The sequence below is a fragment of the Brachypodium distachyon genome, chromosome 5 (assembly GCF_000005505.3).
Source record: "Brachypodium distachyon strain Bd21 chromosome 5, Brachypodium_distachyon_v3.0, whole genome shotgun sequence".
Taxonomy (NCBI): Eukaryota; Viridiplantae; Streptophyta; class Magnoliopsida; order Poales; family Poaceae; genus Brachypodium; species Brachypodium distachyon.
Genome location: NC_016135.3, coordinates 13,932,962 through 13,947,561, shown reverse-complemented (window position 1 = coordinate 13,947,561; position 14,600 = coordinate 13,932,962). Strand labels below are relative to the sequence as shown.

At 48.3% G+C, this 14,600-nt stretch overlaps 1 protein-coding gene across 1 annotated transcript; it reads left to right on the top strand.

Moving 5' to 3' along the window:
- Nucleotides 1-2,189: 2,189 nt before the first annotated feature.
- On the top strand, nucleotides 2,190-7,634 carry LOC106865518. The gene is made up of 2 exons (XM_014895662.1): nucleotides 2,190-2,379; nucleotides 7,099-7,634. The coding sequence occupies exons 1-2, from the start codon at nucleotides 2,190-2,192 to the stop codon at nucleotides 7,632-7,634; spliced, it is 726 nt and encodes a 241-aa protein (XP_014751148.1).
- Nucleotides 7,635-14,600: the final 6,966 nt, after the last annotated feature.

Here is a 14,600-nt window from a genome sequence, read left to right as displayed (position 1 = left end):
AAAGGCACAGAGGACGTTAGCACGGGAAATCCCAGATTTCCGGTTGTTTAAGAAGATTGCCTAATCTGAAGCTAGCATCAGATGTTCAACTGCTCACCATCATATCAGAGAAAATTATCACACAAAAGAAGTTTCATCTAGTTTTTACACGATTATTTGATACCTCGAGCTGTTCGTTGATTCAATTCATTCCCCATGTAAAATCAGTCTGTTTTATCTGTCCTAATTCAGAATAATTAAGTCAGTAGCAATATAAGGATATCTAAAATTTTTACAAGTGTCCAGGGTATAACTAGGCAATTCCTTCATTGCATAGTTTAAGGTGTCTAGGTAAGTTCCTAACTCATCTGCCCGTAAAAAGTTGGACATCTCAATTTTAAACTGCGAGTTGTAAAGAAGTACAACCTCAAATATGGGCTATATGGCTCGGTATTGTACATGAATTTTGATGTCTTTTTTGGGCAGGCTATCTTGAGTTGTGAGATATTATGTTCACATGCACTATTCTTGCTCTCACTAAAGACACCCAATGAATGCACGTTGTACTTCCATTTCCACTTTCAGTAAATGGATGTTCATTTTTTTCCAACACTTTCAGTAAATGCAGGTTTATAATGGCATATCTGTTTTTTTTTCTTCTTATGAGCATTAAAAAAAGGCTAATCTCCTCCCTTTATGTATCCCATGTTAGTAATAGATGTTCCATGGCCCATGTGTGTGTTCATTGCTTTCACTCACCGGTTTCTCCATAGCATACATATATACACTCTCCCATCCCAATTGTTCTTGGGTGCTCCTTCCTCTTCCATTTGGGTCACCTAAGAGCATCGGGGATGGGAACATGGAGGAAAGCCTAAAGCTTGTGTTTGCCTCCACAACTGGAGATGAAGATCTATTTCAGAAATTTCCCAATGCCTCCCATGCCTAATGTTCTTAGGTATCCCTTCCTCTTCTTTTTGCCTTACCAAGCAGATATCAAAGGGTAGAACAGGCAGCTTGATGACTGCATGGTTCGGTACTATGCCTGGTCTCAGCGTGCCTGATATGCAACAGACAGCTTAATACACATGCCAAATTGCCATCGAAATGGGTAATATGATGATTACTGTGACCAATAAGCTGAGATATGACAACTTAACTGAATTTTTTTTTTAAACGCTTAACTGAATTTAACCTAAGGTCGTATATATACTGAACAATGGATATCCACTGAATTTAACAATAAACCGTATCTTGTACTCCCTACTCCATAAGCAAAATGTCAGGGACGTACAGCACATCCTAATAGTATACGGAGTAGATGAGAAGAGGAAGAGCTGGAGAAAGGCACACTAACATCAGAGAGCCGGTTCGCCGCCTCCTTTGGCCGCACCGAACAGTGATGGCTCCGCCATGGCTTATACCCTGAAGCATACACCCTTCATGCGTGCGCCCGCCGCGGCGCCGCCGCACCGCGCCGAACCACCGTCTTCCTCCTCACTTCCGCCAAGGATTCGACGCTTCGGCTGCTGGCGCCGAGTCGGAGGCGGGCCAGACGGGATTTCCAAGTTTGGGTCTCGGCCTCTTTGGATTTGGGGTATCTTTGGTATCACTGGGCTGACCCGTCTATATAGCAAGTGGGCTTGGCCGGTCCTCCCCTTGAGAATCGCAGAAAGCCTTAAAAAGGAGTATTTTCTTAGTACTAATTTCTTCTAATGATCCCCTAAAATAAAGTTGCTTCCAATGATTTTAGGCTCCTTACAAATTTCTCCAAGTGACTTATGCTCCTAGTCAGAACATTGTATGCATTGTTTAAGCCTCTTATTTCTTTATCCTCACGCTGACTAGGGAAGCCGAAGGAGACTGGCCTGGCCGTAGGCATGGGAACACAAGAGAAAGCACTGACTATTAATTTTATGAAAAATGTATCGTCTAATCACTCTAATATCTTTACTACTATTTAATTTGCAGTTTGGTACGTACGTACGCACGTTGGTCCGTTCCTCCCCTCCACGCGATCGCTCTACAGAATTTACGTGGATTGCCACCGCTTCTCTTCTCCTTCTCTCCACGGGCGCTCGGTACAGAGGAAAGAGATCTCCACCGCCGCCTCCCTCCCTCTCCTCATCCCGATCTGGATCGCCTCCCTCCTCTCTCCCCACATCCCCATCTGGATCGCCGCAGCAACATCGCCGCCCGCCGCTGGGGCCATGGCACATCCCCTCGTTCCCTCCTACTACCGCATCCCCTTGTTCCGCTGCAACCTCGCAGGACCTGAGGACCAGCCCCGCCTCCTCAACCCACCCCCACCGTCCACCTCGCAAGACCAGCTGCGGCCTCCCTGCCCCGCCGCCTCCCTGTCGCGCCCGCGGCCTCCCTACCCGCCGCCACCACATCCTCGTACTCTGCCAAAGCTTTCTCCAGCCGCCCCGCCCGCTGCCGCCACCTTCTCCTGCCGCACTGCCCGCCTCCTCTAATGGCACGGCCATCAGTTACAGCAGGCACCTCTGATGGAGCTGCCATCGAACCTCCACAAGGGCTTGGCCGTCGGTGCCCTCCGCCCTCGTTGAGGGAGCCGCCAATGACCCCTGTCACTTCCAGTCCCCTGCCAACACACAGCCAGGTCAGTAATCATCCGCACATCTCCCCACCCTTACTTTGATCTCATCGTGTTCAGACTAGGGAATAATTGCTTTGTGATTACATAGTGCCTTCAGAAGTAACTTGAGTGAGTTGATGGAGAATTTGCTGCAGTAGCTTCGTCAGATTTGGCTGCTATCTTCTAATGGGCAATATTCAGTCAGGTATAGACATTTACAGAACAATGGACGGTTCTGCCTCATAAATTTCATTGGAATGCTAAGTGTCATTGTTAATTAGCTCAATGTAGTTTTTAGTCGAATGTGTCAGTTGTTAATTAGCTGAATTTAGTTTTTATAGTCATCTTATTTAGACTAGGGAATGTACCATGGGATAAGAATTTCTTTTCACAAAATTCAGTTGTTTGTTAGTTGAATTCAGTTGCTAATCTACACTACGTATTGCCAACGAGATAATGCAACACTCCACGCTTGTTTCATATGAAAAGATGTTAATTTTTGATTTTCCTATTGCCATCTTTCTTTCTTCTTTGTGCTGACGGCTGACCAGAGTATATGCTAATTCAGTACGTTTGTTGTATGTGCCGCCGCAAGGTGCCAATTGTAGACATACCATGAGAGTGAGTGCACTACATAGAGGCTGTGATGTCGGTGAGGAGATGGATTTGAGATAATAGATAAGACAAGTGAGTTTGTAAACCGTGAGAGCACCAATGGTGTAGGCAAACTGTGAGGTAATCAATCAGTTTCTTCTCACGTGCTGGTACATGAGAAAATGTTTGATTCCATGGGATCAGGTTGTTAGCTTAAGTACCAAAAGTAGAATGGGAGTTTCTTCGTGTTCTCACATTGCGCATGCTGATGCTTATTGCTTTATGCCACTGGACACCTCAGAGAGTCAGAGTATAAGAGGGAATACAGATCTTTTCCCTGACAACATAACATCTGATACTTCAAATGTTGTCATTGGCATTTGGAATAATTAAATTACTGTGTTTCTTGGGTTCTATTGAGATAAACTTCTCAAATTTACTTGCAGCGGATTGATCTCGTGACCTTTGAATCTAATTATTTGATTCATGCTGTTACTAGCCGGTACGATCTATATCTTGTCATTTTTTAGATTTCAGTTTTTGATTTCAGCTTAAAAAAATTTGATATTCTAATACAAGGCAGTCTGTAATCGTGCCTTTCTATTTATTCATAGAACTTCTGATACTTGGATTCAGGTATTTTATGTTGTCAAGTCAGCATGGAGCACACTTGAAATATCTAACCATTGCAAAATGCGTTATATTCATTGTAACTTTCGGATTAGAGATAACTTCTGTATTTTCTGGTTTACTACAAGCACGACTCTTCTTGCATTAGACCAGGAGCTTTTCTGCTAAGAACACATAGAGAATATGCTTACTGGAATGATGGTATCTTCCCCTGGCCCTGTCACTGAAAAAAGAAATACCTTCCCTTGGAGATGGCCGGCACACACGAGAAATATCCTAATCAACGTATTTGACTTGTCAAAATTATCTAACTATTCATGTACCCATCAGTTTAATCGATGTTGTCATAGTGTTCAAAACGTGTTCACCTGCAAGGTGATGTTTCAACTTTCAATGGTCTCCAATATATATGATGCACCATGCTGTTAAGGTTGTATAGGAACCTGAATGTGATTTATGCATGCATCCATCAAATACATGTTGAGGAAGAACATTAGAGCTCGGCTCAATAATTAAGCACGGTGAAGTTTGAATATCTAGCGGTGGGTTGGAGATATGGTGAACGCTGAAGAAGGGGTGGGAGGAGAGCGAGGCACAATCATGAACTCATGCTGGAACATTTTTGCCATGACCGCTTGGAGTTAGAAATGTACCGCTTGATTTCTCCGTAGCTATCAAAAGTTGCATCTAGATAAAACATGGTCACTCGGTTAGTTGTATTTGTTTTAAAAGAAAACTTTTGTTTTGTCGCACACACTGGTAAGAATAGCCATTGGTGAAAGAAGCAAAAACTCGTTGTCTGGTCAAAAATGATGGTGCATTGCTCTAGATGAGCATATTATTCCGTAGCAACGCACGGACATTGTGCTAGTATACAGCTAATGATACGGTAATAACGGACGCGACGAGGGTTTGATATTTCGAGACGATAGATCAACAAGTCCTGGCTCTACTAACCTGATTTGCAATCACACGCCAAATCGCGACGGCCCATTGGCCCTCGCTTCGTCAGTCAGCCGAATGGCCCGGTGAGGAAAACAGTAGAAGAGGAAGAAAGGGCTTGTCAAAGAGATATAGGAACGGGATCACGAAGAAAAGCCTCATGGTTCCATTTGGATGTTAATTAGAATTGAGTTGGGTCTCCAGATTGTAGTCGGGTTGAACTAGCATTGGTCTACAATTCAATTTCTACCGTGTGGATGGCCTATGGATTTGTACGCTCTAATTAAAATGAACTCAATGCGAAATATTGTTCGGATGCTCCAACTTGTAGGAAGACTAGTTCTAGGAATTGTCCGGTCTAAACCTCCGGGCTCCGGGTGGCATGACCAAAGGTCCAAAGCGCGGTCTGTTGGGTTGAACAGGGGTACCTAACATGTATTTGCCGTTCCATTGCTTTTTTTGCTTGTGCTTAACTCTTTAAGCTGCTACATCAATCGAGCCAAGCCATCGGCATTAGGCCTAGTTAGTTGCACAGTTACACACGCAACAACGTGTGATAGCTGGAATTAACAATGGCACCAAGAGAATGATGCATGCGCGCGCTTATAGTCTCGCTGTCTCGCATCGCAGGCCAGGACGGCTTCTTCCGACCTGTACAGATCGAGCCGATGATCGTCGGCAACATCGCCCACCACTTCCTTCCGCTCAACGACCCATGCCCACACGACACCTAAGCTGCACGATCCTGCTGAGATGGCCGCTGCAGGGTCTCCCATCTCTGCTGCTCTCTGCTGTTCGGTTCTTGCTGTAGCTCTTTCAGCTGTTACGACAGTGCAGTGAGGACCAGGTCTAGTGTTTACTGATGTCTCCCGTTCCTACGGTTTTTCTGTGCTCCTTTCTTTTTCTTTATGCTCGCACAATTTGTTTGGGTGAAGAGAATATATACAGTTACACATACACTCAAAGAAGAGCTACATGCATGTGCAAAGTTAACAAGCAGAAGCATCGATTTAATAAGGGACATGGGTCGGTCTACTGGAAACTGAGTTATATGAAAACTTGTTCAGAATATAAAGTCACATACTGAGATATGGTTGACTTCCAGTTCCAGGAGGCTTCCTTCCTGAGAAGCTGGTCTATCGTAGTTTTCTGGAGAAATCGCCTTAATTTTGTCGCGTAGCTTCTCAGGAAGACGGGGAAGAACATCTTCTCGGAAAAACTCATGCCACAAAAGGTGGACCATAATATTTCACTCGTCTCGAATACGACACCTACGCGTGACAAGGGAACCCAGGCACCGAGCAGTCGCCCCACACGACACCTAAGATGCACATTCCAACTGAGGTACTGTATCGCCTACTGCACAATGCGAGGGCGCTTTCTCTACGTGTCCTATGTGGTGTTCGCTACGTGTTACTGATGCCTACCATTACTATGGTTCTTCTGCGCTCCTTTCTTTTCATTGATGCTCGCACAATATGCTTGGGTGAAGAAAACAAACGATCATATATATGTACACTCAAAAGAGAAGCAATCATTTAACAAAGGTTCATGGGTCGGTCTACTTGAATCCTTGTACAGAAATCTAGGTGATTTGTAATTATGTATACAAAATTCAAATCCAGTGTTATGAACTTGTGCATAATATAAAGGCACGTACTGAGATGGCTGAAATAAGAGTTAGAAAAGGCAGTTGTTGACAAAAGAATGGAAGGAAGATGTCAAACATAACAGCAAAATGCAGGGGAGTTTTTACATACAACGACTAAGGTAAAAAAAAAAATACAGCAAACTCGGTCATAGTCGGACCAAAGCAGTTGGGGAGCATCATGCCGGGAGAGCAATCCGAGTTCTTAGTAATTTTATTTTTGAGTTTTCTTTTGTAAAGTACCATTGTACTGACAACTGAACTTCTCTTTGCTTAATGAAAAGAGGCAAATTGAAACGGAACAGGTGGAGAACAACGCAGACATCAAGAAAAACAGGCACAGTTCTCCAGCCAAACCGGCATCTGGACAAAGAAAGCTATCTGCTTGAATTCCTCCGTCACGGGCTGCAAAATCCAGTACAGAGCATCCTTCGGTCATCATCTTTTCTGCAAATAGAAAAGGTGGAGTATTATGTAGAATAAAACAAGGAAATTAAGTGGCACTTCAGAAGTGTTCGGATCTTGACATATCCTCTCCTTTAATAGCGCTGGTATTATTGTTAACCGGCCTTTATGGTTAGGATCACGATTGATTACCTCTCATGTATATCTTGTATTGACTCCCATATATATATATATGAGATAACAGGAGACCACCTTTGTGGGGTCAATCCCAAACCTCAATCCAATTCTATCGTGGTATCAGAGCATCAAGTCCTTGATCCCGTCACCCTCGACCTCAAGGCCTCCAACTACTCCAAGTGGCACAACTTCCTCCTCATCACCGTCACGCAGTACGGGCTTGCGGATCACCTCGACGCAGTCCCTCCTCCCGCCGCCGACGACGAGTGGCAGCGGATGGACTCTATTGTCCTCCGTTGGCTCTATGGCTCCATCAGCCCCGAGATCACCGACATGGTGATGGCGGCCACCACCGCCGCCGCAGACGTGCTGACCCGCATCACCGCCCTCTTCCGCGACAACCAGCAGGCGCGGGCGGGCTACCTCAGCCAGAAGTTCCGCAACATCGTGCAAGGGGACAAGACCATCACCGCCTACTGCCTCGAGCAGAAGATGATCGCTGACGCGCTCGCTGATGTCGGCGCCTCGGTCACCGACGACGCCCTGGTGGGGAACATCATCAAGGGCCTTGACGAGAAGTACGAGGACGTGGGCAATCTGGTGCCGCTTCTCAAACCCTTCCCCTCCTTCCTCGAGTTCCGCAACATGCTGCTCCTCTAGGAACTGAAGCCCTCCAACGCGCGCTCGTCTGCCCCTGCGCCGCCTACGGCTTTCTACTCTGCCCCTCCTGCTGGCGGTCCGCGCGGTCCTCCCGCGTCCCCACCTACTGGTTACGGCGCCCCTCCGGGCTCCAGCGCTCCCGCCGCCCCTGGTCGCAACAAGGGGAAGAAGAAGACCACCGCCGCCGCGCCCTTCCCCAGCCCGCAGAATCCCTGGACTGGCGCCATCCACATGTACCCGATGGCTGGTCCGGGCTACGGCAACCACGTCGGACTCCTTGGGCCTCGCCCCTACGCCGCCCTGGCGCCCCGCCCCTACATGCCGGCGCCCTGTCCTCCCGCACACGGCTACATGGCGAGGCCCATGCCACCGGCGCACGCGACGGCCTCCTACGCCGCCTACCCTCCGTATGGCGCTGCCTCGGCCCCGACTTGGGACCCCTCCGCCCTCGCAAACTACTTCAACACCATGAGTCTCCAGACTCCCACCGAATGGACCATGGACACCGGAGCCTCCGCTCATATGTCTTCGGACGCCGGTAATCTCACTTCCCTCTCGAATAATCCTCCTCATCATCATCTCATCGTCGGTGACGGTTCTTCTATTCCCGTCACCCACTCCGGCCATGTTTTTCTCTCATCTTCCCATCCTGGACGTCGTCTTACTCTTCGTGATGTTCTTGTTACTCGTCGCATTATCAAAAATCTAATCTCCATTCGTCAGTTTACTACTGATAATTATTGTACAGTTGAATTTGACCCATGGGGTTTCTCTGTGAAGGATCTCAGGACAGGGGTCGTGATTCTCTGGTGCAGTAGTACGGGTGATCTCTATCCTCTTACTGTTCCTCCGCACGCACTCACAGCTTCCATCGACGACTCCAATCTTTGGCACCGGCGTCTTGGTCATCTTGGATACGACGCCTTTCGCCGCCTCGCGTCATCCTTCGCTGCTCCCTTCAATAAAGTGTCCAAGGACCCTAGTTTATGTCATGCTTGTCAGCTTGGTCGTCATGTACGACTGCCGTTTTCAGCGTCTACCACCAGTACTCGTCGTCCTTTTGAATTAATTCATTGTGATTTATGGACCTCACCTGTTGAGAGTGTTTCTGGGTTCAAATACTTTCTTGTCATTCTTGATGATTACACTCATTTTTTATGGACGTATCCCCTTCGTCGTAAATCTGATGTTTTCTCGTTATTGTCTAACTTTCGCTCTTATGTCGCCACTCAATTCTCTCTGTCTCTTCAAGCTATTCGGTGCGACAATGGACGCGAATTTGACAACCGTGCCCTTCAGGACCTATGTGCTACACACGGGATTCTCCTCCGTTTCTCATGCCCCTACACCTCTCCCCAAAACGGTAAAGCTGAATGTATTATTTGTATAGTTAACAACATTGTTCGCACTGTTGTTTCAAGCACACATGCCTTCCAACTTTTGGGTAGAAGCTCTCCATACATCCACATACCTCCTCAATAGACTGCCGACAAAAGCCACTACATCTTCGTGTCCTTTCGTTGGTCTTTTCTCCACTCCTCCTAACTACTCTCTCTTACGCACCTTTGGATGTCTCTGCTACCCCAACATTGCCACCACCATGCCACATAAACTCTCTCATCGTTCTGCTGCATGCGTTTTTCTCGGTTACGCCTCCAACCACCGCGGCTATCATTGCATGGATCTCGAGTCATGTCGAATAATTATCTCTCGCCACGTGATCTTTGACGAAACTCGTTTTCCTTTTGCACCTTCGTTCTCTCTATCTAACGTGCAGCAGGCCACCGCCCCCGTGTCGCCGATCGACGTACCCGCCTCGGTCCCCATGCCGCCCATGCACGCTGGACTGTGCCGGGCTACTGGGCCTCCACGGTCCTCGTCGGCCTCCTCCACGCCGGCCACGCCAGGCGCCTCCACGGCCCAGCACGCTGCTAGGCTACCCGCCTCTGCTGAGCCACCTGCCTCCACGCCAGGCCGGGCTTCTCTCGATGAGGCGTTCTCGAGCGGACGCGGCTCCCTCGCCGAGCTGTCCTCTGGGGCGATCGCTGGCGCCTCCGACCCGTTGACCTCATCCGCATCCTCGACTCCACGCTCTGCATCGCCTGCGCCACCGACTGCTCCAGTCCTGCACCACCCGATGGTGACACGTCGGCAAGCGGGCAAGCACATTGCCCCCCGGGAGCGTCTCAACCTCAACGTCAACACCGTCGCCTCTCCCTCGCCGGTCCCCAGGTCCGTTCGTGGTGCTCTCAAAGACCCGAACTGGCTCGCTGCTATGACCGACGAGTACGGTGCCCTCCTCGCCAACGACACATGGGATCTCGTTTGTCCTCCCTCGAACGCCAATGTCGTCTCCGGCAAATGGGTCTTCCGTCACAAATTCAAACCTGACGATACCCTCGACCGCTACAAAGCACGCTGGGTGCTGCGTGGCTTCTCTCGGGAGCACGGCGTGGACTTCGACGAGACCTTCAGTCCGGTTGTCAAACCGGCCACCATTCGGACGATCCTCTCCATCGCCCTCTCCCTCAACTAGAAGATTCGGCAACTTGACGTCAAGAACGCCTTTCTCCATGGAAAACTCTCCAAGGTGGTGTTTTGTCACCAGCCTACCGGCTTCATCGACGCCACGCGCCCCGACCACGTGTGTCGCCTCAACCGTGCTCTCTACGGTCTGAAGCAATCACCCCGTGCTTGGTACCATCGCTTTGCGACCTTCGTCACCACCTTCGGCTTCACCTGCTCCAAGTCCGACACGTCGCTCTTCGCCCTCCATGGTACTCTCGGTACAGCCTATCTCTTGCTGTACGTCGACGACATCATCCTCACGGCCTCTACTCTGACACTGCTTGAGCGCGTCATCACCGCTCTCAGCGCCGAGTTTGCCATGACCGACCTGGGCGAGCTTCATCACTTCCTCGGCCTCGCCGTTCGACGTGACTCCCAGGGGATGTTCTTGTCTCAGACTCAGTACGCTCTTGAGATCCTCGAGCGTGCTGGCATGAGCTCCTGCCACCCGGCCTCGACACCCGTGGACACCTCGCCCAAGCTCGCCACCACCGCTGGTGCTCCCGTTGCCGATCCCTCGAAATATCGGAGCCTCGCCGGTGCTCTCCAGTACCTGACGTTCACTCGCCCCAACATCGCCTAAGCTGTGCAGCAAATCTGCTTGCACATGCACGACCCTCGAGAGCAGCACTTGTCCCTGGTCAAGCGGGTTCTTCGGTACGTCAAGGGCACCTTGCGTCACGGTCTTCAGCTCACTCCCTCGCCCACCGACCGTCTCGTCGCCTACACCGACACGGACTGGGCAGGTTGCCCGGACACTCGTCGCTCCACGTTCGGCTACTGCGTCTTCCTCGGCGACAACCTCATCTCTTGGTCCTCGAAGCGCCAGCACACTGTCTCGCACTCGAGTGCCGAAGCCGAGTATCGCGTCGTCGCCAACGCTGTCGCTGAAGCCAGTTGGCTCCGCCAACTTCTCCACGAGCTTCATCGCCCGCTCCCCGGCGCCGTCTACATGTCCACGAACCCCGTCCAGCACCAACGCACCAAACACATCGAGATCGATCTTCACTTCGTTCAAGATCGTGTTGCGCTGGGGCACATTCAAGTTCTTCATGTGCCATCATCTCGACAGTGTTGGGAATATGCCCTAGAGGCAATCATGTATGATGTAATTCCCAATGTATTCATAAATATTATTAAGTTGTCCTTGTTTGAACATCTGATATGTATCATTGAATATGTGATTTGATTGTGGAACTATGTATTCATGTTGTTCATACTAAATTGTCCTTAGTCATTGAGGTTGTGCTGGACACATAACCTAGACTAATGTGAAAGTTGGCTGATGACTCGGTTCCACTTGTCATGGGCATGGTGATGTCATTCCAGCTTACACGGACTCGGCTAAAGAGTTTAGCGAGTTGGACTGACCCATATTGAGATGCAACGAGTAGGTCGTCATTTGCATGTCTCAATCAATGTAATCCTTAGACCTGAGGTTATCGCACAATCCGAGTTGTGGATCACCAACTTAGGTTCTGTCAAACGTTGTTCCGTGACAGGGCAGTTATAAAGGCAGAGTTCGGGTTGACTGAGAATCAAGCTATGTGATGTGGATAACCAAGATGGGATTTTGCCCCTCCGACTGGAGAGATATTCTCTAGGCCCTCTCGAGTGATATGATTCGGGAAGCATGGCCATGCGCGACTTGGTTAACTGTTAACCGGATCGATCGACTAAGAGTTAGTCGGATGAATCATATATCACAGATCGAGAAGAGAGTTGAACTATTAAAGGGATGACGATTAATCGCCTATAGTTCGACAAGGTATATCGTGAGGCAAAAGGGACTAAGACGTATGTCACATTGGAAGGTACGTCGTCATGACTCGATGGTACTTGGAAGTCGGCACGTTCTGCTAGGAGCCGCTACCGATTGATCGATTGTGAGTCGGACTCCAATCGTGTCCAAGTCGCCATGAGCCTGTGGGGTCACACACTTAAGAGCGGGAGCAAGTATTTGGTCGGGTTGGACCCGAACTGGAATTGGGCTGACAATGCGAGTTGGACTCGCAGGGTGGATGGGCCACAAGGCTTGGAGCCCACTTCCACTCGATATATAAGCAGGGGCGTGGGATGCCTAAGGGGAACGGTTTTTCCACTCTCATGCGTTGAGAACCCTAGCCCGATTCAGTTCAACCGTCGCAGCGGACCTAGCAGTCCGCCGCCGGAGCTCCTCCTCGCACGTGTGGATACCGGCAGAGGTGCTGTACGTTCAGCACTTCGACGATCGCGGGATTGGATCGGCTGGATCGGATCGAGGGACTGCACTGCATCAAGGCGCCGCATCAATAATCCGCAACTGCACGTCTAGTGGTAATCCTCGTGGCCTTCTACCTCGGCTAGATCTTGAGAGTTCGCGTAGGAAAAGGTTTTTGTTTATCTCTACGCGCCCCTTCAGACAGTTCGCGGACATCTTCACCAAAGGCCTACCATCGCCGTTGTTTTTGGACTTCCGATCCAGTCTCGGCGTCCGAGAATCTCCCGTTACGACTGCGGGGGGATGTTAGGATCTTGACATATCCTCTCCTTTAATAGCGCTGGTATTATTGTTAACCGGCCTTTATGGTTAGGATCATGATTGATTACCTCTCAGGTATATCTTGTATTGACCCCCATATATATATGAGATAACAGGAGGCCACCTTTGTGTGGTCAATCCCAAACCTCAATCCAATTCTATCAAGAAGACATATTCGGCGCTTCAGTTCTCTTCGGGTAAATTTGCCGTCAGAACATGCCCAGCTTGAAGTAACATGTATCTGCTGTCCATCGACATGCACAGCGATTTCAGCCTGAATGCTCTGCAGTAAAAGAACTGTGTTTCTATTTCTCTGTGTGAGATTAGACATGAATTTTTCTGATAGACTCATAGTCTGCAAGACCTTATTAGTTCCTGTTGATCAATTGGCAGAGGGCACAGGCTGATTGAGCATCAGTGACATTATGGCTACACAAGTGTTCATCTACCACATGTATGTTGCCATCCCTTTTGTTTGGTATCAAATGATAATGGTAGTCACCTCAAGTGTGCGCATCCTTAAAGCGGGATTCATGAATTTGGTCTGGCTTCCTTTCCCTCGTGATACACATGCAACGGCAGAAGATCATCTCCTACATATTGCTGGTGTACATTAACAACATGTAAAGGTTCCATGTGTCTCGAGAAAAGAGCACGGGTTCCACGACCCCATTAATATTCACTGCTTATGTCCTTGGGTGCAATGTGCAGTAGGTGTGTCCATTACTCAAATTTAGGCATATAGCAATACACAAACAGCTCCACAAGTCTATATGTACCCCAGAGTTCTGAAGATTCTGGACTCAGTGTGGAGGGTGAGCCAGGAAGAAGAAGAACAGAGTGTCCAAGAGCAGTGCGAATGGGAACATCGAGAAAAGCATGAGTTCTCTAGATTTCCTCTCCCATAAGAGATGTCTAGTTCTGTACTTTTCTGATGCCTCCCATTCCTATTGTTCTTGAGTGCTCCTTCCTCTTCCTTTTGGCTTGCACACTAACCTTAGTAGCGGGGACAAGAATACATGCATACATTTAGTTCTCAGGACCTTGACTCCTTTAGAGTGAGCCTGGGAAGAGGAAGAAAAGAGGGCCTAAGAGCTGTAGGAATGGGAACATGGAGGAAAGCGTGAGTGCTTTGCTTCAATCCTATTCACATTGGAGGTGGAGACTTGGCTTCAAGTTTTCCCAATGCCTCCCATTCCTATCGTTCTTAGGTGCTCCTTCCTCTTCCTTTCTGTTTGCAACAATGTACCAGTACGAGGTTGTTTTGGCTCCTTATGCACCAAAATACCAGATATGGTATTTAGCATGTTTTCCTTTCTTTGTGTGCCTGATCCAAAGTGATGATCCGAGAGACCTTACTGAAGTTTCTACCCAGTGGTCATTTGATAGTATATACATGAGTCCACAACAAGGCTGGATTACAAATGATCATGAGACCTTAAGATGCATGAAAGTATTAAAATACTGACAAAATAGGGTATACAAAATTTATTTGATAATAATAACATACAGAGTACTATGACATATTAGTTTCTTGTTCTTTCAATATGTCAACTCCATGCATGATCAAGATAGATGACTTGTTAACAACACTCTTGCTAAGAATAACGGCTGGAGCAGACAATAAGACAATTGGGAGAAATATAACAGTACATGTAATATGGACCCTAAACTTCTTTTCCCTTGTATGATAAGTAGCTAACAAGCAAATAGGTAAATGGCACATATATCTAGCTAGAACCTAGCATAGTGTTAGAATGGAAGTGAGGACAAAATCGAAGGTTACAGTTAAGCGTGCAAAATGAGTTATATCAACTCAGGTGCTACATCCATACTCAGATTACAAATGGGCATGGCATAGCAAAGAAGATTTCACA

Excerpts from the sequence above, each read along its gene's own strand:
- LOC106865518 (XM_014895662.1), top strand. The coding sequence starts at position 2,190 with ATGGCACATCCCCTCGTTCCCTCCTACTACCGCATCCCCTTGTTCCGC. Across the intron at positions 2,380-7,098 it reads CCCGCCGCCACCACATCCTC|AGCATCAAGTCCTTGATCCC; the intron begins GTACTCTGCCAA and ends TCGTGGTATCAG.